The 24,916-nt window shown below is 43.7% G+C and overlaps 1 protein-coding gene across 1 annotated transcript in view; it reads left to right on the forward strand.

The window, feature by feature from the left end:
* The window catches only part of TRIM66 (tripartite motif containing 66), an 83,218-nt gene that overhangs the window by 19,252 nt on the left and 39,050 nt on the right, over positions 1-24,916 (forward strand). The window contains exons 3-9 of the mRNA XM_025189972.3: positions 11,457-11,604; positions 18,483-18,615; positions 19,365-19,481; positions 20,617-20,731; positions 21,815-21,961; positions 22,415-22,532; positions 23,397-24,298. Of these exons, the coding sequence (XP_025045757.3) occupies positions 11,457-11,604; positions 18,483-18,615; positions 19,365-19,481; positions 20,617-20,731; positions 21,815-21,961; positions 22,415-22,532; positions 23,397-24,298 (1,680 nt within the window). The remainder of the gene's footprint in view (positions 1-11,456; positions 11,605-18,482; positions 18,616-19,364; positions 19,482-20,616; positions 20,732-21,814; positions 21,962-22,414; positions 22,533-23,396; positions 24,299-24,916) is intronic.

The following is a 24,916-nucleotide window of genomic DNA, read 5'->3' on the forward strand; positions in this document are numbered from 1 at the left end:
CACTTCTGCCTGATCCTCCACCCTTTCCACAATCTCCCCACTTGTGGAGTCAAGCCCAGTCCTCACCCCAGCCTCTGAACATCCTGAGACCCCTTAATTTCACCATCCCAGCCAGTGGTGCGGTCCCAGCCCTTCCGACCAGCCAGAGATTCGGGCAGCTGCACTGTGGCCCCAGCCCTCCTTGCCAGCCAGAGAACTGAGCAGCTGTGCCAGGGCCCAGTCCTTCCAACTGGTTGGAGAACCAGGCAGCAGCACTGCAACCCCAGCCTCTGGACCAGCCAGAGAGCCAGGCAGTCACACTATGGCCCCAGCCCTCCAAACTAGCTGGAGACCTGGGCAGCAACGCTATGGCACCAGCCCTCCCAACCAGCTGGAGCTCTGGGCAGCCATGATGTGGCCCCAGCCCTCCTGACTGGCCGGAAAGCTGGGCAGTCACACCGCAGCTGGGCAGCTGTGCTGTGGCCTGAGCCCTCCTGACTGGCCAGAAAGCCGCACCATGGCTCCAGAGGCCAGAGAACCAGGCAGCTGCACTGCAACCCCAGCCATCCTGGGTGGTGGGAATGTGTGCAGTTTTGGGAAAGCAACTGCCTTCTCTTGCCTCCATTACCTGCCACCCATGAAGCTAGGACTCTTGGGCCAGGTAATGGGGCCTGGTAATGGGGCATTCCATCTGCTCCATGCCTGTATGTCTGTTCCAGGACTTAAACCAGCTTAAATAGCCAGTTAAAGATTCCTCTTGCATAGGAGACTCCTTTAGATGGTTTTACTCAACTTAGAGGACATATCAGAGGTACTGCAGAGCACTGCTGCACTCCAGCACTGCCAATAGAATAGTCTTTTGTGAGTTATAATCAGCAATCTTAGGGCTTCTATAAATTGTTATGGCTAAGTTGTTCTGGAGACTGAATCTAGTGGGGGAAGATCATAAAGGCAAAATCCATCTTTGCCTCTTGTGCTTCATCCTTTTATTGATTACTAAGGACCCTGAATTGCTCTGAGTCACTCAGCTTTCCTGTGCCTCATTTTCCCCATCTCTAAACATTCATAATTAACTCATAGAGGGTATTGTGTGAATTCAATGGATAATGTTAAGTTTCCTGATATCTTTGGATGAAAGGTGCCATATGAATTCAATGTATTATTATGTAAACCAGAAAAAATTCCCTTCACACATACACCTCAAAGATAGTAAGAGCAAAATTTACACAATGCTGCTGCAGTGTTCAAATGTTCTTATGACACTGAGTTTTTTTAATTATCATGGCTCAATTCATCTACCTTCTAGAGAGAGCCAGTATATGAAGAATATCAAATGAATATATCCTTTAGTCTCTTCAAAGGCACTGGGCTATTTCTCAGATCTCCAGTAAGAAGCTTTTTCTTTCTTCAGTCCCCTAGGACTCCGAAGAGCAAGTCAAAAAGAAAACAATTCCCATAAGAGTAAAGGAATCCTACAGGGGAAATGAAGAACCTTCCCCGGATCATTTTAAGATTGTTCCTCCTTTATAAATATTCTCGTCTTGTAACAGTGGAGCCTTTTATTAAAAGAAAAAATAGGAAAAAACTGGGGCCCAATCCTGCTATCACTTAAGTCAGTGGGAGTTTAGCCAGTGACATCAGCGAGAATAGCATAAGGCCCTCAACTTGTGAGGCTGATTGAAGGACATAAAGGTCAGTATTTTCAGATTTAATGTCCAAAGTTGATACCTAATTCCATAAAAATAGCCTAACAATGAGCTGTGGATTCTCATCACCTCTGAAATTCAGGCCCCGTAATTAGGTGCCTCCATGTGGATTTAGGTTCCTGACTTTAGGCATCTAGATCTGAAAATTATAACCAAATCCATTAACTGACTTGATCAAATTGGACCTGGCAATGTTGCTAAAGAGAATGAGAATTTGGGGTGCAAAAGGATCAAATCCTAATCTTGGATCCATTCTGACCTTGGTAGAGGTTTCCCATTGCATACACACAGTAGACAACTTGAATGCCACATTTTGGGGAGCAGTTAATGGTGTAAAACTTACCATAGTGGTACTCTAAGATCAAGGCCATGTCCATGTCCTGGATACCATAGTGAGGCTTCATTATAAATTGGATAGATAGATAGATAGATAGATAGATAGATAGATAGATAGATAGATAGATAGATAGATAGATAGATAACCAACCAGTATTGTAAAGTTACCTTCCTGGGTAACCTTGGGGAAGATACTTTGTCTGTATGTATGTGTAGCCCATCTATAAATTAAGATGATATTTCTTCCTGTTGTCTACCCTTTGTCTATACTGTAAGTTCTTTCGGGCAAGGTCTGTCTTTTACTGTGTGTATGTGTACTATGTCATTTGAGGCCTCCAAGTGCTACTATAATGCAATTGAATTATGATAATTCTGGAAAGATTTATGTCTGCAAGTATATAATAGTTGTTAATAAACCCTACCTTATTGAGCTACCCTGACTGGGGAGTTAAAATTACAGCCTCATTTTTTTCAGTTGGCCTTTTTGCAACTCATCAGGGTAATTGCTTTGTAATATATATTTTGTGAGCTAGAGTTACTCAGCTATTTTAGTTCTGAGCTCCTTGGGTGGAGGGTCTTGAAGTCGTTGCTTAAGAAAGAGGTGTGGTCTGAATACCAAAGTGGGAGTCAAGAACTCCTGAGTTAATCCTGGCTGTAAACCTAACTTCCTCTGTGGGCTAGGGCAACTCGCTCTTTCTGCAACAACCTTTTTCTTGTATTGTAAAGGAGGATGGGTACATACTGCCCATCTTGTAAAATTTTGGTAAAGTATTATTATGTCAGAGGGGTATTGTGAGAATTAACTGATGTGTATGTAAGAGTTTTGAAGGTTAAAAAAAAGATATACATAGTCTATGTATTTAATAATGTAATTCCATGAACTGCCTACATCATTTCCTATCTGTGGCTCCTTTGTGTATACTTGTGGCTCTGTAAGGGTACATCTTAGGGATGTTAAATGGCATTTAATCAGCTAATCAACTAGTTGATGTAATTTCCATTGATTAGTCGATTAGTTGTTAAGGGGGGAAACTGCAGAGCCGCAGCAAAGTTAGCTCCCTGAGCCTGGATACCATAATATCCAGTATCCATAGTTAACCACGCTGCAGCTCTGCCTTTTAAATGTATTAAGAGCCTGGCCTCTGCCCCTTGTGAAGATGGTGCTGGGGATGGAACCAGCTTTTAAGCTGGCTCTCCCAAGCACTGGCTCCTGCTCCCTCTCTTGCTTCCTCTCTCTGAGGCAGCAAAGGGGTGGAGTAGCAACTAGTCAAAACACTAGTCGACTATCCGATAAGCATACGCTTATCGGATAGTCGACTAGTCACTTACATCCCTAGTACATGTAGCAACACGCTGTCATGAAAGGCAAGGTGTGTCCAGACTTAATGTGACACTACACACAGTAATGAAAAGCTCTGGCAAGGGGATGCCAATGGGAAAGGGCTTCACAGTGGAGTCTTTCACAGAAGCAAGGAAAGCATCTGGCGAAAGGATACTACACTACTAAAAATAGTAGTGTTGATGGGGAGGGCATTGCTTGTGCATGTAGAGAGACAGGTTAGGTTGTGATTAACTGGTAATTTTTCATAATATTTTTATGACACCTGGATGTGCCTCAGTTTCCCTTTTTACTTTGCATTGCTACCCAGTGAGTGCGAAAGGGTTAACAATGGATCTGGGACAGCTCAGCAACACAGATGTGTCACCTCCCTGTCTGGATGGAATAAATGGCTTGTTAAGGAACTGCTTGAAACTGACTCATCTCTGCAAGAGGTTCAGAGGGACAAAGGAAAGTTCAGAGGACTCAGCTGATGCTCCACTGTGGGGAAAATCTGGCAGGCGAGGCTGTGAACTGAGCACAGCCTACCTGGAGAACAAAGACCCGAGGAGTGACTTGTTGTGGGGGGAAAGTATGGGGTTCCAGGAAGAAGCTGGATGCTCTCTTGGACTGACTAAGGAAATCAGAGAGAGAAAGAGACCTGAACATGGAATCCGCTACAGTGGGGCTTGGGGCTAGCTCTGCCTTGACTAGAATGGACGATGCTTTAACCTTTATCTCTCTATGCTAACCTAAGGTTGTTCAGTGTTGTGTTCCAGTTCTGTCATAAATCCTGCTCTGTTTTGAATATACTGCTTGGGTGTGTCTGCAAATATATACTTGGGTACATTCATTGCGAAGAGCATACAAGTCTACCCAGGAGTGAATTTCAGTTGGATTTGCTGTGCTACACATCATAGTGTGAAGCAGGAGTGCAGAAGCCAGAGGTTTAGCTGGGGAGGTGTTGGAATTATGGCTTACCCTTTAGGAAGAGTGGGACTCCTTGGATGTTTGGTGTAACTGAAGGGGTTCCTTCAATTACTGTTTACAATATGGGACATAGCACAGTTCCTGTGGATTCATAACAAGCGTACATATCCTACGGTTCTGGCAAGAAGGTTCTCAACTGTTCTGACCTGAGCAATGCCTCACTGGCTATACACATGATAGTTGGACATGCAATGTCTGTGCAAGTGTAGATTTATCCTGTAGGTCAGTCATCATAACAGTGTATCTTTGGAAGAGACAAGAATCCCTATCAGGCCATATATGTATAGAATATTTTCTTGGTTCTTTTTTTAGCTTTTACCTAGAAGGGAAGAATTGATGAGTGTCGAGGGGTGCCTTGTCCGTCCGCCAGTGAGGGTGGTGATAGGCCTTCGGCAGCCCCTTGAATTCCCTATCTGGGTAGAGCCACAGAGTCTATGCAGTGCAACCTGTGGCTAGAGTAGTCCAAGAGTCAATATACACCCCCTTGGGAATCAGGGTGGTACTGCCCAACAACCACAGAGTCAATGTATAGTAGACAATCTGCCCCTATTTGGGGTATCTAAGGAAGTGGGTAGGAGGACCTAAGCCCTCCCTCTCCACCAGATCCCAGCCCAGGTACCAGGTATTCCACCACAACAACCCAAAGCTCTCGGGGAGCAATTCTCCACCCTGGGCTACTTCCTACCTAGATCTTGTCAGAAGTCCTCTCCATCTTCATGCTCAGGCCCCACAGCTTCTACTGCAGCCCCTCTCGGCCTGGCTACTGCCATTTGGTCTGGCTGTGCTTGCTGGCCTGGAGCTCGTGCAGCAGCAGCAGCAGCAGCACCAGCACCAGCACCAGCACCAGCACCAGCACCTCCTCCCCCTGCAGTGGTCCACCCTTACTAAGCAGCTCCAGAAGCTTTTATAGCCACCCTCCAGTTGGAGCATGCCCAGCAGGGCTCAGAGGGTGGGGCCTTATCAGCCAGCTGGACCAGGTTAACCCTCTTCTATTTTTAAATAGAAAAATATTCACTTATTGTTAAGTCTGTAATTTAAACTAAGGACATTAAAAACAATGACTGGTTTTCATGTTACTCTTTATGTACCTCATCCAAAACCCACCAAAGTCACTAGATACCTTTCCATGGACTTCATTGGAGTTTGAATCAGGCCCTCACTGTTGAATGTACACTCTTACCTCCTCCTCCATGCTCTGAATTTATTTTAAATTGACATATTCCAAGATCAATTGGCATCCAACAGGAAGGTCACTAAATCAAGTTACTGTGCTAATTATTAGTAGTAATAGCAGTAGTATTCCCATGTCACACACAGCATGCGAGGCACTTTTCACACATACAGGAGGAATTTTGCTTTACTATCATGATTTGAAACTTGTTGCTATTTTGCTAATGGTGAAGTCTGGTTGTTTGGGAGAGGTCAGGCTACACTGGGAAATAGTAGCTAAGGGCAGGGCTTGACAAATACTGTAATCTACTCATCTGTGGCGAGTAGATTACAACCTGGAAGAGCTGGCGCAGAGCGATCTGTGCATTTAAATATCCCGTGCTTCATTAGAATAAAAATGGCTGCCACGGCACTTTGCTGGCAACAAGCAGCAGTCTAGATGGGGATCGGTCGACAAGGAAAGCCTTTTCCGACTGATCCTGTAATCCTCGTTGCACGAGGCATAAGGGATCGGTCGGAAAAGGCTTTCCTTGTTGACCGATCCCCGTCTAGACTGTCACTGGTTGCCGGCAAAGTGCCGTGTTGGCAAAAAGCACCAGCTATTTTTATTCTAATGAAGCGCGGGATATTTAAATCTCCACTTAATTAGCAATTTCGGTATGTCTAATTTACATCCCTCTGGCGATAGAGGGATGTAATCTAGACATACCCTATGAGTGCAAACAGCTTTCTGATTAGGTCTCTTGTGGTATTCTTGTGTGTACAGTGCATTATTTTAATAGCAACAGTGTAACTACCTTGAAATAACTCTGATTTCACAGTGGATAGATAATGCAGGTATCAAAGCATCCATCTCTACTGTCATTTACTTACATCCATTGTAACAATCCTTAATGGCTATTCTAGGTGGCAAAACATACATAAAGCAGCTAAAGCGACGAGGAGTCCTGTGGCACCTTATAGACTAACTGAAGTGTAGGAGCATAAGCTTTCGTGGGCAAAGACACACTTCGTCAGATGCATGTAGCTTATGCTCCTACACTTCAGTTAGTCTATAAGGTGCCACAGGACTCCTCGTCGCTTTTGCAGATTCAGACTAACATGGCTACCCCTCTGATATAAAGCAGCTAGTTTTCCAGGCAGTTTAATCAAGCACCAATTGTACTGATTTGAAACCCATACCCTTTTGATAGTTCTATATCTGTTATGTTCCCAGGTCAACAGCCTGGATATTATATAAATTGGGCTAATTCTCCTCAGGGAATAGAAGCCGGGCTCATTTTTACAGCAGATCACAGTGTTGATCTTACTATTCAGTAAAATTATAGATTTTTACTATAATTGTCCATGAATACAGTTTATGTTCAATATAGAGACACTTAAATGGTCCTATTGACATAGTCTAGGTTCTGAGTTTAAGTAAGCCGATTATAAATTTGGAGTAATTCCCCTGAAATTACTCCACATTTACATTAGAATAAATGAGATCAGAATCTGGCTCATAGACTGTACATTTTGTTCAGACATAAAAAAAACATTAGTGAGTGCACGTTAATAAATGATGTACTGAGGGTAATATCAACGGAAGTGGGACAGGGCAAAATACCTCCTGATAATGATGTGATTTAGGGGGAAACTGTTACCCAGATTAAAATATTTGCCTTTTTTGCTTGGTGTCATGGATCACAGGATCCATGCTGCAGTTCCAGCTTTGGCACGGTTTCCAGGAGGAACCCCTTCATTGTGCCAGACCCTTGGGAAATCTCATTCTTCTTCCAGAGTAAGTCATAGAGCTTCACTGTCTCCTTAGACTGGACCTCTAGACTTGCAGCACTTTTGCTTCACACTGAGCGCTCTGTTCAGCGAGTCCAAGTAAAAGAGACTCCTGAGATTTGTATGCTTTTCAGGTATTAATGTTCCACACCAAGCATTTGCAGTGACACTCAATAGCATTGCAAAACCTGTCAGTTTAATTGTTAACCAGAACACAGCATAGCAAGTCCTTTGGGTGGCAAAGAGAACTGAAGGTTAAAGTGTAGTCCATTCTGGTTAGCCCAGAGCCCAGCCAAGCTGTAGTGAACCCCTTGGTTCAAGCAGTAGCAGCAGAGCCGGCCCAAGCTACGGGCTGACCAGGCTACTGCATGGGGTGCCCCATTGTAGGGGCGCCACGTGGGGCTGCTGGGCCAGGCGGGGGCAGCACCGCAGATGCTCCACGTGCCCGGGGCGGCGCCACGCATGCACTGGGCGTCCGGAGGCGGAGCCATGCATGGGCCGTGTGCCCGGGGCGGGGCTGCACATGCGCTGGCTGCCCAGGGGCGGGGCCGCGTATGCATTGCACTCCTGGGGGCGGCGCTGCGCTCCCGGGGCCCGGGGCACACAAATGGCTCAGGCCGCCCTGAGTAGCAGCAGTGGTAGCTGGGATCCCTCTGCCTCTTTGAATCATCTGGGAGTAACCACTCTCTTTGTTCCACCCACCCCCATTGGCAGGCCAGGGGCAGACAAAGTCTTAGTCAGACTCTGGGTGAGAGTCCTGACTCCTTCCAGCAGCCAACACCTATTCTCTACCACATACATCTCCAGTCCTTTGATCTCAGGCTGGAAATTCCTGTTCAGCTTCCATAAGCAGAGCTGGTCCATATCCCCGTGTTGTTGGTTGTTAGGCATCAATATAATGGCAATTGGGTTTTCCATTTTCTTCCCAAATGCTCCATTGATATGGAGACTAAGGCCCAGACTAGGTAGCACCCATACCTATGTGTCTCCGCCTGTCCAGAGAGCAAAATAATTCATTTCCACTCACTGAATAACGATGCAGTGCATAAGGGAAACTGAGAACAAACAGGACTTATAAAAACAGTACAGAATATTCCCACTTCATCACATCTCTTCTTCCTTCTAGACCAAACTGAGATGGATCCTTTAACCAGTGTTTAAATCCACAAATGAGATTCATAGATGCCATATCATCTTCCCCATCTCTTTGGTAGCTGTTATACCAGGCTCTTTCAAGATTTTTATAACACAGTTGTTATTCAATCAAACTTAAAGTTTCCAATACACTGTTCAGAGTGGTTTCACATCCTCCCTTAGGTCTGGTCTGTTGAATGACACTAGCAGGTGCACAAGGGTTTTTACATGGCTTGGCACCCTTTTGTCAAAACAAAACCTTCAGGTTTGAAACTACGATGGGAGTCCTGCCACTCTGTCATCCCCCTCATCTTTCAGGGAGTAAGGAGGATAGTACACCCACATACCTCCATTAGTCAGACTGTGGCCTGGGCTGTCCTTCCCCATGATTGAGCATTTGATTGTAACTCAGGGTACGTCTACACAGCACGCTTATTTCGAAATAAGCTATTTCAGAATTTTTTCCCTAAATAGCTTATTTCGAAATAACATATCTACACTACAGGGAAGCCTCAAAATTAGTCCAAGGCAGGCTTCCCTAATGTGTACGTGCTATCTTGAATTAGAGCTGTAGGAGGCATTGGGGAGTAATTACTTTGAATGGCCCTGGAGAAGAGCTCGCATTGTTGTTTCAAAATAACTGTGCTGTATAGACACATCCTCAGCCATATCTCTAGGGGTGTGGTTTCTCAGGGTGTGTCTAGACTACAAGGTTTTGTCGACAAAAGTGGACTTTTGTCGATAAAATTAAACCTGCATCTACACTACTGCTGAGTTCTGTCGACATAACGTCGACAGAACTCAGCAATTTTATGAGGAATAACGCCTTTTGTCGACAGAGTTCTGTTGACAGACGGCGTTATTGCATCTAAACTGTCCTTTGCATCTACACTGCCATGTCGACAAAGCAGCTTGCTTTGTTGACAGAACTGAATGTAGTCTAGATGCTCTTTGTCGACAGTATCTGTCTACAAAGCTTCTGTCGACAAAAGCCTGTAGTCTAGATGTACCCTCAGTGTCTGATGATATTGAGATGTAAAGTGCTCCCACACATTGGCAGGCCCCCCCCAGAGTTGTAGCTCAGGGCTGTGCATGCCAAATGTGCACAGTCAATGTGTCTGTTTAATAACTTAGGTTTCATTTCTATACAAAAATTTTTTCATAAGGTTTATAACAAAAATCCCAGTAATACAAAGATTCCTCCCCCCGCACCTTTTCTTTAGCACTGGTGGAAATTAGCACCCATGTGCCTAGAAAAACCTACTTTCAGTGTTTGACCCAATGCATGTTGCCTCCTGACCCTACCTGACTGCTCTTTTAATTTAGCTTTAGATATCATGCTCCTTTTGGGGTAACCTGTTACCTTCACCCACAGGACTGAGTGTTCTCTTAGCCCATCCTTTCCCTCCCCATCCATCCCATGGGCTGTGCTTCAGGTTTTCTTAGTTAAGATAACCCACCATGGCCACGATCATGCTCTGACCAGATGCCTTTGTTAGCAACAGTGGACTCCCAGCAGCTTTATCCTTCTCTGGGGCTTCTCTTGCTCTTGAACAGACAGAGCTTGAAGCAAGGCATTTGCTATAGCTTGTGTAGCCTCTTGACTAATCAGAATGGGCCATTGCTTTAACTTTCAGTTCTCTGTGCAAACCTAATGACTTCCTATGCTGTGTTCCTGTTGACTGATAACCCCTAGGCTACGTCTACAGTGGCATGATTTTTCAGAAATGCTTTTAACGGAAAAGTTTTCCGTTAAAAGCATTTTCGGAAAAGCGCGTCTAGATTGGCAGGATGCTTTTCCGGAAAAGCACTTTTTCCGGAAAAGCATCCATGGCCAATCTAGACGCGCTTTCCCGCAAAAAAGCCCCGATCGTCATTTTCGTGATCGGGGCTTTTTTGCGGAAAACACTACTGTGCTGTCTACACTGGCCCTTTTCCGGAACAGTTTTCTGGAAAAAGACTTTTGCCCGAACAGAAGCAGCATAGTTTTTCCGGAAAAGCACTGATGATTTTACATTAGATTGTCAGTGCTTTTGTGGAAATTCAAGCGGCCAGTGTAGACAGCTAGCAAGTTTTTCTGGAAAAGCGGCTGATTTTCCAGAATAACTTGCCAGTGTAGACACAGCCCTACTGTTTTACAATTCTGAGTCAGCATCACTGCAAATGCCAGATGAGGTGCATTCATCTCTGAAGAGCGTTCAGGTCTCCTTTAGGAGTCTCTCTCAATTGGACTTCCAGTGTGAAGCAAGAGTGCTGAATGCCCAGAGGTCCAGCATAAGGAGATGGTGAAGCCATCCTGTCTTAGACTAGAGGAAGAATTGAAACCCTTAAAGGGCCTAGAATTTTGAAGGATTTCCCCCAAGAATCTGTTCCAAAGCGGGGGCTGTAGCACCAATCTTTTGGATCCATGACGCATGGTTAGCCTTGCTTGGTTAACCTTTTTTCCACAGACTGGACAATATTCTATCATGTTCCTGAAGGGACTCATAATTCCTGTGTACTGATTAGTTTTCTTGTGTTTGTACATCATTATCTGTTATCGTACTAATAGCAAATACAAATGACCTCTTGTCCTCTGCAAGTGTCTCTTTTTGGCGAAGCAACTATCCCCACTCACTCCATACATGGAAATCAGACAATTCTTACTTCATCAATGCATCGATTTTTTAGGACCAGAAAGCCAGAACCATTCTGATCATTTAGCCTGACCTCTGGCATAACACAGGCCATAGAATTTGCCAGTAATTCTGGTAATAGCCCTGTAACTATTTCTTCCTCAAGAAAGTCATTATAAAGGTATTCATCACTTCCTGTGATGATCTTGTTCTCTCTCTTGACCAGTGTAAATGAGGAGAAATTCCACTGATGTCAGATGTACTATATTGGTGTAAGAGAGAAAAGAATCAGGGCCAGTGCTCACAGTTATTAGAATAACCAAGCCTCCAAGGTTTTGAATCGCAGTGTCTTCAATTTAGCAGTTTCTACAGGATCATTGGAAGAGTTCTGCATTTAATTATACTTGTACATAATTGCACCTTTTTTTCCCCCAGAGTTGTTCCACGTGTAAAGAGAAGAGACCTGCTCACAGTCTATGTACTAACTGCAATAAGTGGCTGTGCAGTTCATGTACAGAGGAACACAGGCATGGCAAGGAAACTGGAGACCATTTTCTGTCTGTCTCACTGAAGGGCTCCTCAGGTAGAAATATAAACTTTGAAGCGCTGTGTTTTTTGTGTGTGTGGTAATTCAGTTGAAAACACTGGGCCTCCCTAGGGTTTGCAGTTTGCACGGTTGGGAATACATATTACAAATACATTCAGTAGGGATTTGATAGCGCCATTCTGCAGCAACACAGAGTTGGCACTACACTTTCAGAATCAATGCCACCCCACTCCTCAGGGAGGATTGGATGAGCTAGTGTGTTTCAGGGTGACCGAATCCTTCCAAAAAGCCCTGCCTACATGCAGAGATTTTGCAGGATGTACAGTCCTTTCCGTCAGTGGTTCTCAAACTTTGGCGCCCGCGGTCCACCAGCCAAAAATCCATGATGACAAAACGGTTGCAGGAGTGAACTGGGCGGTGCGGGGTCTGGCTGAGAGATCAGGTGCAGGAGCAGGCTAAGGGCGGGGGTTCTGGGTGGGAGGTTGAGTGCAAGAGTGGGCTGGGGGGTCTGGGAGAGGGTGCAGGAACGATGTATGGGGGTGAGAGGTCTCGGCAGGAATGGGTGCTTTCCTGTTCTATGCCTCCTGTTGCTTCCAGTACTGCCTCTCACTGCTCTCATTGGCCATGATTCTGACCAATGGGGACAGCGGGGAAAGCCTCCAAGGGAGCGGTTTCCTGTGCTGCTGTTCTCCACAGCTGGGAGGAGAGGAAGTGGTAGTGTGTAGAGCTGCTTCCTTGCCCCACAAGCTGGATCTAGCCCCCAAAGCTCACCCCCTGCCCTGCAGCAGGAAGCTGAGGTGGCCTTTCCAAGGGGCAGCGCTGCATGAAGCTGGGGTCAGCTGGGGACTCCAGCTGATCCCGGGCTCCTGCAATGCTGTTCTTTGGAACGCCACTGCTGCGTTTCAAAGGGGCATCTGCACTGAGCCTAGGGTCAGCTGAGGACTCCAGCTGCTCCCCGGTTTCTGCAGCGCTGCCCTTTGGAAACGTTGCTGCAGCATTTTGAAGTAGAAGCGCATGCGATTAATTACACAATTAACACCATAAATGGAAATTATGCTATGAGGAAATTAATAATTCTGTCTTCAGAGAAGAGTTTGAATCGTGTGATAAGGAGGATAAACAAAATAAGGAAAAGTTGCTCATTAAGTGAATGTGGTCCCTTCTGTGCATTGATCCTTCAGGAAAACTAGTAGGTGATCATACACATAAAGCCTGTATCATAATGCATATACACAAAGGGGCCTAATTAAGGTTACACATCAAGATTAATTGTAGCATTTCCCAACTTTTGAATTTTTGACTTTGCAATTTTATATTTTTAATGGAGTTTTGTGTGAGAAGTATCTATTTAGCTTAAGTTGATTAGAAGCAAATTAAGTAAAACTGAAATAAGCTATTCACAGACTGTAAAGCATTTTGCAGTAGGATTTTGCACCAGTTTAACTAAACTGATTTAAGACTCTGTCTACACTAGATATTTTACAACAGCATAGTTATACCAATGCAGCTGTAAGAACTACTATGTAACTACTTTGTGCCGACAGGAGATCTCTCTCTCGTCAACATAATTAAACCACTCGCCAAAGAGTGGCACTACAGGCAGTCCCCGGGTTACATGGATCCGACTTACATCGGATCCCTACTTACAAACGGGGTGAGGCAACCCCGCACTAGCTGCTTCCCCCCAGCAGACCAGGGAGACGCGAAGCTAGCACCCCCCCCCTCCCTCCCCAGCAGACCAAGGAGATGCGGAGATGCTTTTCTCAGCAGACACCTCAGCTTGAGAATAAAGGACTGAGGGAAGTGAGGTGTGGGAGAATAAAAGTGAGCTCTGGAGAAATGTTTGGCTAGAGTTTCCCCTACAATATGGACCAGTTCCGACTTACATACAAATTCAACTTAAGAACAAACCTACAGTCCCTATCTTGTACGTAACCCGGGGACTGCCTGTATATGTGTCGGCAGGAAAGCAACTCTTGCCAACATATAGTGCTCTCTGCTCTGGTGTAATTTATGTTGGTCAGGAGTGTGTTTTTTCCACACCCCAAAGTAACAAAATTTAGTGACAAAAGTGCTGGTATAGGTATAGCCTAAGTCAGGTCCGGGCAAAAGACACTCAGCAGGTCAGATCTGGCCTGCCTAGGACTTTGATCCGGCCCATGCAGCTGTTCCAGGCCCCGCCCCCTAGCACATTGCCTGGGAGCTGCATGAGCCCTTTCAACTGCTTCTGTTTAAAGGTCTCGTGCCTTTCTCATTGCGTGGCAGGTGCGGGGAAGGCGCAAGCCCTTTGAACAGAAGCAGTTGAAAGGGCTTGCGCATCTCTGGCTCCCAGGCAATGTGCTAGCGGCACTGGAGCTGCGAGCCCTTAACTTGTGAGCTCTTTTAACTGCTTCTATTTAAAGGGCTCATGCCTTCCATCCCAGGACCCAACCCTTTGGTCTGAGGCCCCTCCCCTTCCTGGGTGGTCTGTGACCACTTCAAAAATTTTTGAAGTGGCCCACGCTCAAAAATTATTGCCCACCTCTGCCCAAGGTTCACTCTTAGATTAAACCAGTGCATCTCTTTCATGGTTTTGTGTGTGTCAAAGAGACTAAGCAGAAGACGGGAGTGAAAGGCAGAAAGTAGAACCTAGATGTGCTCTTTTGGGACTTCTCTAAGAGCATTTTAGAAAATGCTATACAATCACTGTAGAAGCAAGGAAGGGTGGGGGCTGCTCCAGCTGGGCTGAAGCGTCCCCTGCCCATAGTGGGCTGCTCCAGTCTGACTTGGGCCCACCCAGCCCAGCTGGGTTAACCATTCACATCCCTATTTTTAGAATTACATTGGACCCCAAGCAAGGAAATGGTAAGCTGTTTTCTGTATCTAAACTTCTGTTACATAAAAAAAAAATAGCATTTTGTAAGAATATAAGAATGGCCATACTAGGTCAGATCAATAGCCCAATATCTTGCCTTCTGTTGGTGGCCAACGTCACATACATCGGAGAGAATGAACACAGCAGAGCACTTTTATTCTCGGATTCATCCCATGTTGTTCAGTCCCATATTCTGGCAATCAGAAGTTTAGGGACACCAGAGCATTGGATTGAATCATGACCATTTTAGCTAATCGCCATCAATGGACGTAACCTACAACAATGTATCTAATTTTTAAAAGTCCATTTATATTTTTGACCTTCACAACAACCCCAGCAAATAGTTCTACTGGTTGATGTTGTGTGAAGAAGCACTCCCTTATGTCTGTTTTAAGCCTAATGCCTATTAATTTTGCTGGGTGACTCCTGGTTCTTGTGTTATGTGAAAAGGTAAATAACTTTTCCTTATTCACTTTCTCCATACCATTCATGTTTTTACAGACCTGTGTCATATCCCCCCAAAGTCATCTCCTTTCCGAGCTGAACGGTTCCAGTATTTTTAATCGCTCTTCAAGTGGAGGGGGGTTCTAGTCCCCTAATAATGTTTGTTGCTTGTCTCTGTCCTTTTCCAAATTGTAATATATTTTTAAGATGGTGACCAAAATTGCAGCATGGATGGGTTTACCTAGTGCCATTATATTGATCTATCTCTTTCCTAATGCTTCCCTAACATTGTTACCTTTTTTGATTACCACTGCACATTGAGAAGATATTTTCACAGAACTGTCCATAATAGCTCAAAGATTTATTTCTGTTTTGGTAACAGCTAATTTAGACTCCGTCATTTTGTGTGTGTGTGTGTGTGTGTGTGTGTTGGGATGTGTGTGTGTGTGTGTTGGGATTATATTTTTCAATATTGTTTATCAGCATTACATTTCATTTGCCATTTTGTTGCCCAGTCACCCAGTTTTGTTAGATTTCCTTTCTAACTTTTTGCAGTCAGGTTTGAATAACTATTTTTAGTAATTTTATATCATCAGTAAACTTTGCCACCTAAATATATTTCCCTTTTTTCAGATAATTTATGAATTTATTTAACAGTGCAAATCCCAGTACAGATCTTTGCTATTTTGCACTGTGAAAATTGACCATTTATTCCTCATTGTTGTTTCCTATCTTTTAGCCAGTTATCTCATCTTCTCTCTTATCCCATGATTGCCTGCTCTTGCTTAAGAGCCATTGATGAGCACCCATGTCAAAGGCTTTCTGAAAGTCAAAATATGCTATATCCATTGGCTCTTTCTTGTCCACATGCTTGTTGATCACCTCGGCTACGTCTACACTACATGGCTCAGTTGATGGAGCCATGTAAAATAGTTTACTCGGCATTGTCAAAGAAGTGGGGATTTAAATAATCCCCGCTTCATTAAAATAAAAATGGCCACCGTGCTGTGCTGACAATCAGCTGATCCAGCACAGCGTGGCAGTCTAGACACAGCGTGGTCAACAAAGGCTTCCTTGGGTTGGTGACTGCATTTCAAGTGATGGTGACAACACAGGACAAAGTCTCCACAAGATTGTTCCTCTGGGGATGTGATTATTTGCTTTTATTTCCTTCTTCCCGTCCTCCCCTGAAATATGCAAACCTCATAAAAGGACTAATAACATGGGCTAGTGTCAGCCCATGGATAAGGGCTGTGTGAACTCTTCTGCCTATTTCTGTGATAACCTGTTTGAGCGTTCAGCCTTTCTTCAGCAAAGACTGCCAGTCATGTGAGACTCTGTGATGTGCATAAAGTAGAATTAATATGGAGCTATTATATCTGTTTTCACTTGCACCCTAAGCTGGGTCTCCACAGATGAAAGTGTGCCCTGTAAACTGCTTTTGCCCTATTATGAAGTAGTGACTGACAAACTTTAAAAAGTTTGGTGGGTGGGTTAAGTTATATATCTCAAGTGTGAACACTTAGCTGGTACCTCTGGGACTCAAGAAAATAGCTTCTGAGTTTTCAGCACAGATGCATTTACAAGGATATAATTCCAGAAAGTGGGCTTTGCTACTCTTATTTCACTATCTCTTTATATTCTCTTTCACTCTCCTCTCATGCTATCTTTCTCTTCTCATGGTTGCACTCACTCTAAGGCAATTCTACCATACCTGGAGGGAAGCAAGTATAGACTGTATACGGGCAACCCTTCCTTTTCACGCTTCCATTGTGCATGGCTTACTCTCCCACCATGAAGACGGTGGTAGGGAAGGGGCATGGCCGCCACCCTCTGCTCCTGTTCCCACAAAGTTACTTCCCCCAGCCTCACAGGGACATTCTCCTGTCCCTCCTCGTCATTGTATGAGTCTTCCCTGGAGGTGGACATGTTGCCCTGATCTGAGGCTGTTTTCAGTTTGGGGTGTTGCTTAGGGCGGGTTGGTTGCTCCAGGTCCACTCTGCCCGACCACAGATGCATGCACTGGGCGACTTCCCCGCCCTACTGTAGCCTAGCTATCCAGTTGCCCCAAAAGCTAGAAAAAAAAATCAAAACAACTGTTTGGTTTGGACTCTCTGGTTATGTAGGTTTAACCTTCTGTGGGCCTTTTCCCCCTCAGATAGCAAAAGAAGGGGAAAAAGTCCCAAAAGTTCAAAACTGCAAAAGAGAGAAAAAAAGCGTCCTTTAAAAATCCTGACGTCTGTGTTCCTGGTTCAAAATGATCCTACCAGTGCTGCCACCATTAAGTGTAAAAAACAACAACCCTTCTTCTTAAACCCAGGAAGAAGCACTTGGACTTTTTGCAGTGGGGTACCCCCAAGCTCTTTTACCACAAGAGAGCTTGACGAAAAAAAGAGAAAACAGACTGTAATCTCTGATAGCTGACCTATCAGTCTAGGCATGCATATATAGACCTCCTACGACCTTCCAGGACACAAGAATCAAATCATCGTCTTAAAAACGGTGGTTTTATTAACAAAACAAAAAGATATACCTGATAAAGCATACTTGGTTGTTAGGTGTTACAGAACAACCGAGAAAAGAACAGATTACAAGACAGAAAAATGGTATCTCTGGGTGCAGGTTAGATACAATCAATGGGTGCGTGGGGAGAATATGGACATGGACTTAGCACTGAGAAGTTTAACCAAACAACAAAACAAAGAAAATAACCTGACCGTGACTACATACACATTTTCCTATCTACTCACAATTTACTTCAAGGTCCAGTCAATTTCTATGCCTAGTATTTTTTGTAGATATGGTAGCTCTGCCTGGTTCCGTTCATCTTGTTTTCCCCAGCTTGTAGCTTAAAACTCACACAAAGAGAACAGCAGGCAGATGCATCTTTTCAATTCAAATTTCAACACTCTCTGCCACTGGCTCCCTGCCAACACCCCCTACCGACCTGAGTTTAACCCTTTAGTCATCGAATACTGGCCAGCACTCCTCCTACTCATTATAAATGCTTACCATGTTTTAATGCTCAGGAGCAGGTGCAGGAACTACAAGTTGTTGACATTTATGTAATGCTGCATTTGAATATGGAAGCCAAACATGAGTATAAGGAACACCCCAAGGACAACTTTTTAGCAATAAACAATCTTCTTACATCTGTACTGTACTGACTTCGGATTTATTTTACTATATTTATTTTCCTGCATGTTACAACAGTTTCTTTGTTACAATATGAGTATTGCCAACTTCAAGCCCTCAAAATTCATGAATTGATCCCCCAGATCATGAGATTGTCTCAAAAATAATGAGATTTAAAAAAAATACAATTTGGGGTCTTTTTCTGTGCGATCTGGTTTCTGAGCCTTCAGGCTGCATTCAGATCATGTTTTTGTGTTTTGTTCTACAACCATAAAGGCCAGAAACTTACTTTAAAAAATTAAAATTAAGTTTCTTGTATAAGTCTCACGTGACTCCAGGAGCTTGGCATTTAAGTACAAGATTTACAATAAAACCATGAGAGTTGGCAATACTGCAATATGTAAAATGCAAAACCACAGCAATTTTGTGATACCACAGTTACAATTAGTGTTTAGTGACTTCACTGTCTTGTATTCCCCAGGAACTGATGGGGGAACAAATGAGTTTTCCTTGTTTTGTCCAATACACAGTCAAGAGAGCCTTAAGCTGTTTTGTGAGACATGTGATGTCCTTACTTGCCGCAACTGCCTTCTGACAGAGCACAAGGAGCACAGGTACCAAACATTACTTGCTTATTGACCTCACCTAAAACATAGTTAACTTAGCCTTGAGGTTACACGGCTGCATTTCCTATCAGTACAGTCACCAAAATCAAGGAAATCACAGATTGATACACTTTCAACAGGATGCCAAACTCAATTCACATGCCTTGCACCCAGACATGCTCAGAGACTTCAGCTCATATACTTCCAATTCCAGTATCTACCCAACCACAAGGTTCACTTCCAGTTCCTCCCAGTCAGATTCTGGCCTGGGCATGGTTAAGATATCTGACCAGTAAACATATTTATTCAAAGAGTTTATAACATGTTACAGGTTTTACCTCTGTAAACCAGGACTCTCTGGTCCAGCAATATCCTGGCATGCTGCGGGCTAAGAGCAGGGAGATAGGCTGGTGTGGTGCAGCTGGGCTGCCCAGGGTGGACAGATGGGGGAGAGGGGAGGCAGGGTACGAGCCTGGTATGCTTGCTAGCCACACAGAAAGAAATAGGAAACTGCTACTCCCAATGAAAAGCTTTAGCAGCAGATGGAATGTAACAATGGTCAAATTCCTTTAGGGCAGGTGCAGCTTCCAGTACAACTGAGCTCTGAATTCTATTCTGATTTATTATTAATTGGCTAAATCATGACAGTGCCTTATTTGAACCTAGAGAAGAAGGAAGAATATTTAAGGAAGATTTACTGAATGACTAATTTGTGAACAGAACATGAAGCCATGTGAAAACTTGCTCCCCTTTCCCAGGTTCATGCATCTCGAAGAGGCTTTGCAAAATCAGAGGCTTATCCTAGAAAATGTAACAGCCAAAGTGGAAGAGAGAAAAACTGGGATGCAGGTCTCAGCTAAACAGATTGAAGACAGGTAACTGTTGCACGAAAGTGGTATTCAGTAAAAATCCTATTTCAGCTCAAATGCAGCTTTCCAGTGGTAATTGAAGAGGCTAGATTTTTTTCTTTAAAAGTTAAAAAAAAAGTGTAGAGTAAATACCCCAAATATAGGGACGTGAGGGTAAACGAGCCCACAATCCCAAGTGCCAGAGGCTGATGCCTTAGCCACTGGGACCCACCATATCTTCCCACCTTCCCCGATGCCTTATCCTCCCTCCCTTCAGAGGATGCCAGCGCCAGCCTTGGGATAGCTGGTGACCCACCTCCCTGCCTTCAGCGGAGGCCAGCTAATACCCGGGAGCAGCCAAAGATAGTATTTCTTAGTACTATCTAACTTGGACAAACTTAAGGAGCATATGACAATTGACTTCAACTGCAAGAGACTTTATGTTGTCTCTCTGTGATGTGGGTTTCTTGTGCACAGAGACTCTCTCTTCTTGTGGGGGCATAGAAAAGCATGTAGAATATTCTTAGGCTTGAAAGTATTAGGTTTTTTTGTTGATTTCACTTTACAGACACAAACCAAAGACAAAAATGTGTTACTGAAAGCCAAAAAGAAAAGAAAATGCTCTGAGACTTAGATTTAATTATATTTACCTTGTCTGTTTTGACATGTGATGTTGGTGATTTGTATTTAATGGTTATAAAAATTTAACTTATTGGATCTAAATATCTACTAACATTAAATAATTATTTTTAGACTCCCCATAATTTCCCACACCTGTGAAAATTTAAATGGATGAAAATTAAAAAAATGTAAAAGCCATAATTTTGTTCAACTGTGAAAATTTCAGTAGGCAGAAATAAAAATGCTTAACACTGATATTATCCATCAAAATTATAAAAATAAAATGGAATTTTGCCAACCTTAAATATCCTTTACTTGTTCTGTGTGTAGAAGACCCGTAGGGAAGTGTTTGAGAGCCTGATCTAGTTCCACTTACATCAGTTGGAATCTTTCCACTAATTTCAGTGGATAACAGATCAGGCCCTGGGTCTTTTTTTTAATCAATTTTCAGATCTGTTCTCTTTGTAATTAATAACTGTCAAATGCAGAATAAATAGAATGCTGATTGGTTCATGAAGGAGTATTTATACTTTCCCCTCAGATTATTTGAAGTAAAACATTTGCACAGAAAAGTGGAAAATCAGATTAAAATGGCCAAAATGGTTTTGATGAATGAAATCAATAAGCGAACAAATGCCCTTCTAGAGCAACTTGAGGTAAGTGAGAGTGGTACTACTGATACAAAAAATTTGTTTAACAAGGGAGTTTTTCTGATTTCACCTTGGCAAGTTAAATCCTAATCCCAGCCAGAATAAAAAAATCTTCTGTAAATTATAGTGTCTCGGTTTTGAGAAAAAAATATGCTGTAAACTTAAAATGGGATCATAGTAAGAAAGGTAACCATGAAAACCTGGCTCATTATTCGTTCCTTGTGGGTCAGCCACATTTTCATATGCGGTTACAATGGCTGTGCCTACAAAATGCATGGAACTCATAGATGTCCTTGAATCTATTGCCACTGACTTCTCGTTTTCATGTACAGGAAGCCCTCACCATTCATGGTGGATGTGTTCCTGGCACCACTGCAAATGGCAACATTTGTGAATTCTGGCAGCCGCTGCTCTTGGCCCCCATGGTGAGCTCCCTATCATTCCTGAATTCACCCTGGGGCCAAGAGCCATGGGGAATTCACTGTGGCTGCTGGCAGCATTGGGGAACTCACTGTGGGAGCTGGGAGCTGCAGTAAGATCCCCACGGCTCCTGGTCCTCATCACCCCGCCAGGCTGGGACAGGAGACCGCCATGAATACACAGAACTGTGAATAGTGATTCCATGAATTGCCAGGGTCTCCTGTACCAACATGGAATATGCCCAAGCACTTGTTATACCATCCTTTGAATATTAGACTTTCTGGTCCACATTCTGGAAAATGATCTGCAATTTTGGATGCGTCAGGTTTCAGGTATTTTGATACCATGTCTGTGCCAGTCTTTGATCACAATAGAATTGCTTGTGAGCAGGTGCTTAAATGCTTCGTGAGAATTGAGCCAGAATGCTCAGCACTTCGCTGGGTTGTACTGCAGTCCGTTCCTATGGAACTTGGAAGTGTCTGTTGTATAAGAAATGAACCTATTTGAGCTCTCCTGTCTCTTTCTGCGTGGTGGCTCAAACAGGTTCCAGATTTTCAGCATGCGCTCATCCAGACAATCCCTTTTATGACACACACTCACTGTATGTAGAAAATTTATATGAATGCTGGCTAAATTTACACAGAACATGCTGTTTCTCTTTATCACCAGAGAATTACCAGTGAAAGGAAACAGAAGTTGGAGCAACAACTTCAAGGCATAATTGTTTTAAACAGGCAGTTTGAACACGTGCAGAACTTTGTCAACTGGGCAGTGTGCAGTAAAAACAGCATTCCATTCCTCTTCAGTAAGGAACTGGTAAGAGTAATACTCTCCATTTGACGGAGCGGAAATTGTGCAATGGTACAATGAATGAAGATCCAGAAGGGCAGCTGAATTAGGAAAATAGTGAATCAGAAAGAAATGGGTGGGAGAAGTCTTAGGAACCTGTCTTGAATTGTGCAGGAGCCACAAGTCAAGGAGCCCTAAAGAGACCAGGGCACTCTACACACAGGGGCAGGGTGGTAGGAAAGACAAATTCAGGATTTGGCTCTTGTTGCTGGCAAATAAAAACTAATAGACAGCATATTATGCAGCACAAAATACATCTGAATGTTGTCTGGAAGTCGAGAGTAGAGGATCTTTGTAAGATATTAGGCCAAATTCATTCCAGGACAATGATTATTTTAAGGATTTAATGTTTCTTCAACCCTAAACTATAATGATTTTAAATTCACTAGATAAAATAATGATCTTTTGATTTGTCACCAGATTGTGTTTCAGATACAGCATTTGCTAGAGACAAATTGTAACACAGAGGTCGGCCCTCCTTGGAAGATCAGATTCACTTGGGACCCTGCCTTCTGGACCAAACAACTGTCCAATTTAGGTAAGAAAAATACACCATGGTGATGATGATTTTTGGTATTAGATAAGTGCTAGCAAAGTGTTCAGAGCTGAACGAGAGATGCAGACAAAGAAAGCCCCTGCTTCAGAGAGCTTTCCTTAGTTCAGTTAAGAAATTGTACAGGGCATGACAGTGTTAAATATAGAGGCTAATTAAGCCTTTTTTATTGCCATGGGGCACTTCATACCTGCTGAACAGCACTAAGTATTAAGTACTATTAAACTGTGATGTACAATATATCAGCTATCCTAGAAAGGAGCATCTCAGTGGCTTTGTATCCAATTTAAAGACATTTACACTAGACTGCATAAAGCACTGGAAAATATACTGTAGGGAATAATCCTACACTTCCGGGGGGGGTTGACAAGATCACCTCATAGACCTCTGACTTCTGTGATTTTATGATTCTCTTCTACATGACATCCATCCAATTTATTTATCTTTCATTCTGAAATCAAATGCTCTATGTGCCTATGTTTATGGATGAGAACATACATTTATACTTCAGTAAAAATAGTATGTTTGGCCACATCCATCAATTAAGATAATGGGAGTTGAGTGGCAGTTTTTCAAAGCAGTGACTGCTGTTTTAGCCACAAATCCTACTGGCATCAGTGGGAGCTTTTGTTATTTAAAATTCTGGATGGTTTTATGTAGAGGAAATTAGACGTGTTTAAACAGGATATGAGTCATTTCAAAATTGAACCCAGGACCAAGAAATTGCCTTTGTAGACTTTACCCATAAAGTAGTAAGTTAAACAATTTGTCAAGATCCAAGTTCATTGGCTAGGAACAAGTGAAGGTAGCAGTCAATTGTAGCAAAAGTAATTTTTATTGGTTCCCCAGGTAGCTTATCAATGGAAGGTGGACACACTCCTCATTCAGACGTCCCAACCTATGGAAATATTCAAGGGTTACCAACATCATTGTATCATGGACAACATTCACCAGCCCCACAGCTTGAGGCCATCAATAATCAGTCTCATCAGTTTCCACCTCCTGTGCCGTCTCCTAGACCAGTGTGTTGCTCCCATTGCCTCAACATTCCTCACATGAATAAGGGTCAGCGTCCTCAGCAAAATATGAGCCATCACCAGAGTTTTAGGCAGCCACTTGAAATACAGCAGCCACCACTACAGCATTTTCCACTGCAATACAATGTGCAGCTGCATGAAAAAGAGCAAAGGGGTACACCTCAGCCTTTGAAAGTAATGCAGCCCTGTCTAGAGCAGCCGTCCCGTTCAGAGCAGGATAATGTATCTGTGAAGATGGGAAAACATTTGCAAGCTCAGCAGCCGCAGCAGAGTGCACACCCAGTTTACACTGTTCCCCCGCAAGATATTCATCAGGTTCACACTGGCCATGGGCAACAGTTGCACCCACAGCCTGCTTTGCAAACTCCCACTGTGCAAGTCCAGCTTGGTCATCTTCAGAAGCTGAAGCTTAACCATGTGCAGCAGCAGCAGCAGCAGCAGCAGCACCAGCCACCACCTCCCATAGCAAGTCAGAATGAAAATGCCCATGAGCAAGTCATACACCAGAGTTTGGACATAATGCATCACCAGTTTGAACTGGAAGAAATGAAAAAGGATTTGGAGCTTCTTCTTCAGGCTCAAGGGCAACCAAGCCTGCAGCTGAATCAGGCCAAACAGCCTCAGCATGTTCAGCAAACCATTGTTGGACAGATAAATTACATAGTGAGGCAACCAGCCCCAGTTCAGCAGCAAATGCAAGATGAAGTTCAACAAGTAAGTTCTCTAGAGCACATTCTCTCCCCTTAAGGCATTTAGCCAGCACTAGTTTAGAGCTTGAGACTGAGGTTATACAGATAAACATTTTAGGGTTCTTTACTACATTATAAATGCAACAGATCTGGTAGCAGCTGTACTTGCAAGTGTAACTCAGCTCAGTTTGCAATTTTATTTTTGGAATATGCTAATTAAGTGTATGGAAACCATTTTACCACCATTTGGGAGAGGTTATAATTTAATTGAGCACAGTACAAATTATTTTCTTCATGTGTGTGTGTGTGACAGTAGGGGCTGAAGGCCTCAGCTGAATTGAGGGAACTGTCATGCTAGGTGCTGTGCATTAGGGATGTAAAATCCCAGTTAAACAGTTAACTGGGATCCTGTGGGCAGGGTGTGGCATGGCAGGCCCAATTAAGCCTGCTGTGGACGGGACCTGCTGCAGCCAGGCCAGGCCCACCACACTGACTGTGGCCAGGGAGCTGCTCCAGCCTGCTGCTTGGACAGACTGGAGTACCCCTCACCTGCAGTGCAGTGGCCCAAGCCGGGCGGGGGGCTGCTCTAACCTGGCTGGACTGCCGATTAACTGGTTACTGGGTGATGCTTACCAGTAACTGG

Source organism: Pelodiscus sinensis, chromosome 5, assembly GCF_052426305.1.
Source record: "Pelodiscus sinensis isolate ZL-2025 chromosome 5, ASM5242630v1, whole genome shotgun sequence".
NCBI lineage: Eukaryota > Metazoa > Chordata > Testudines > Trionychidae > Pelodiscus > Pelodiscus sinensis.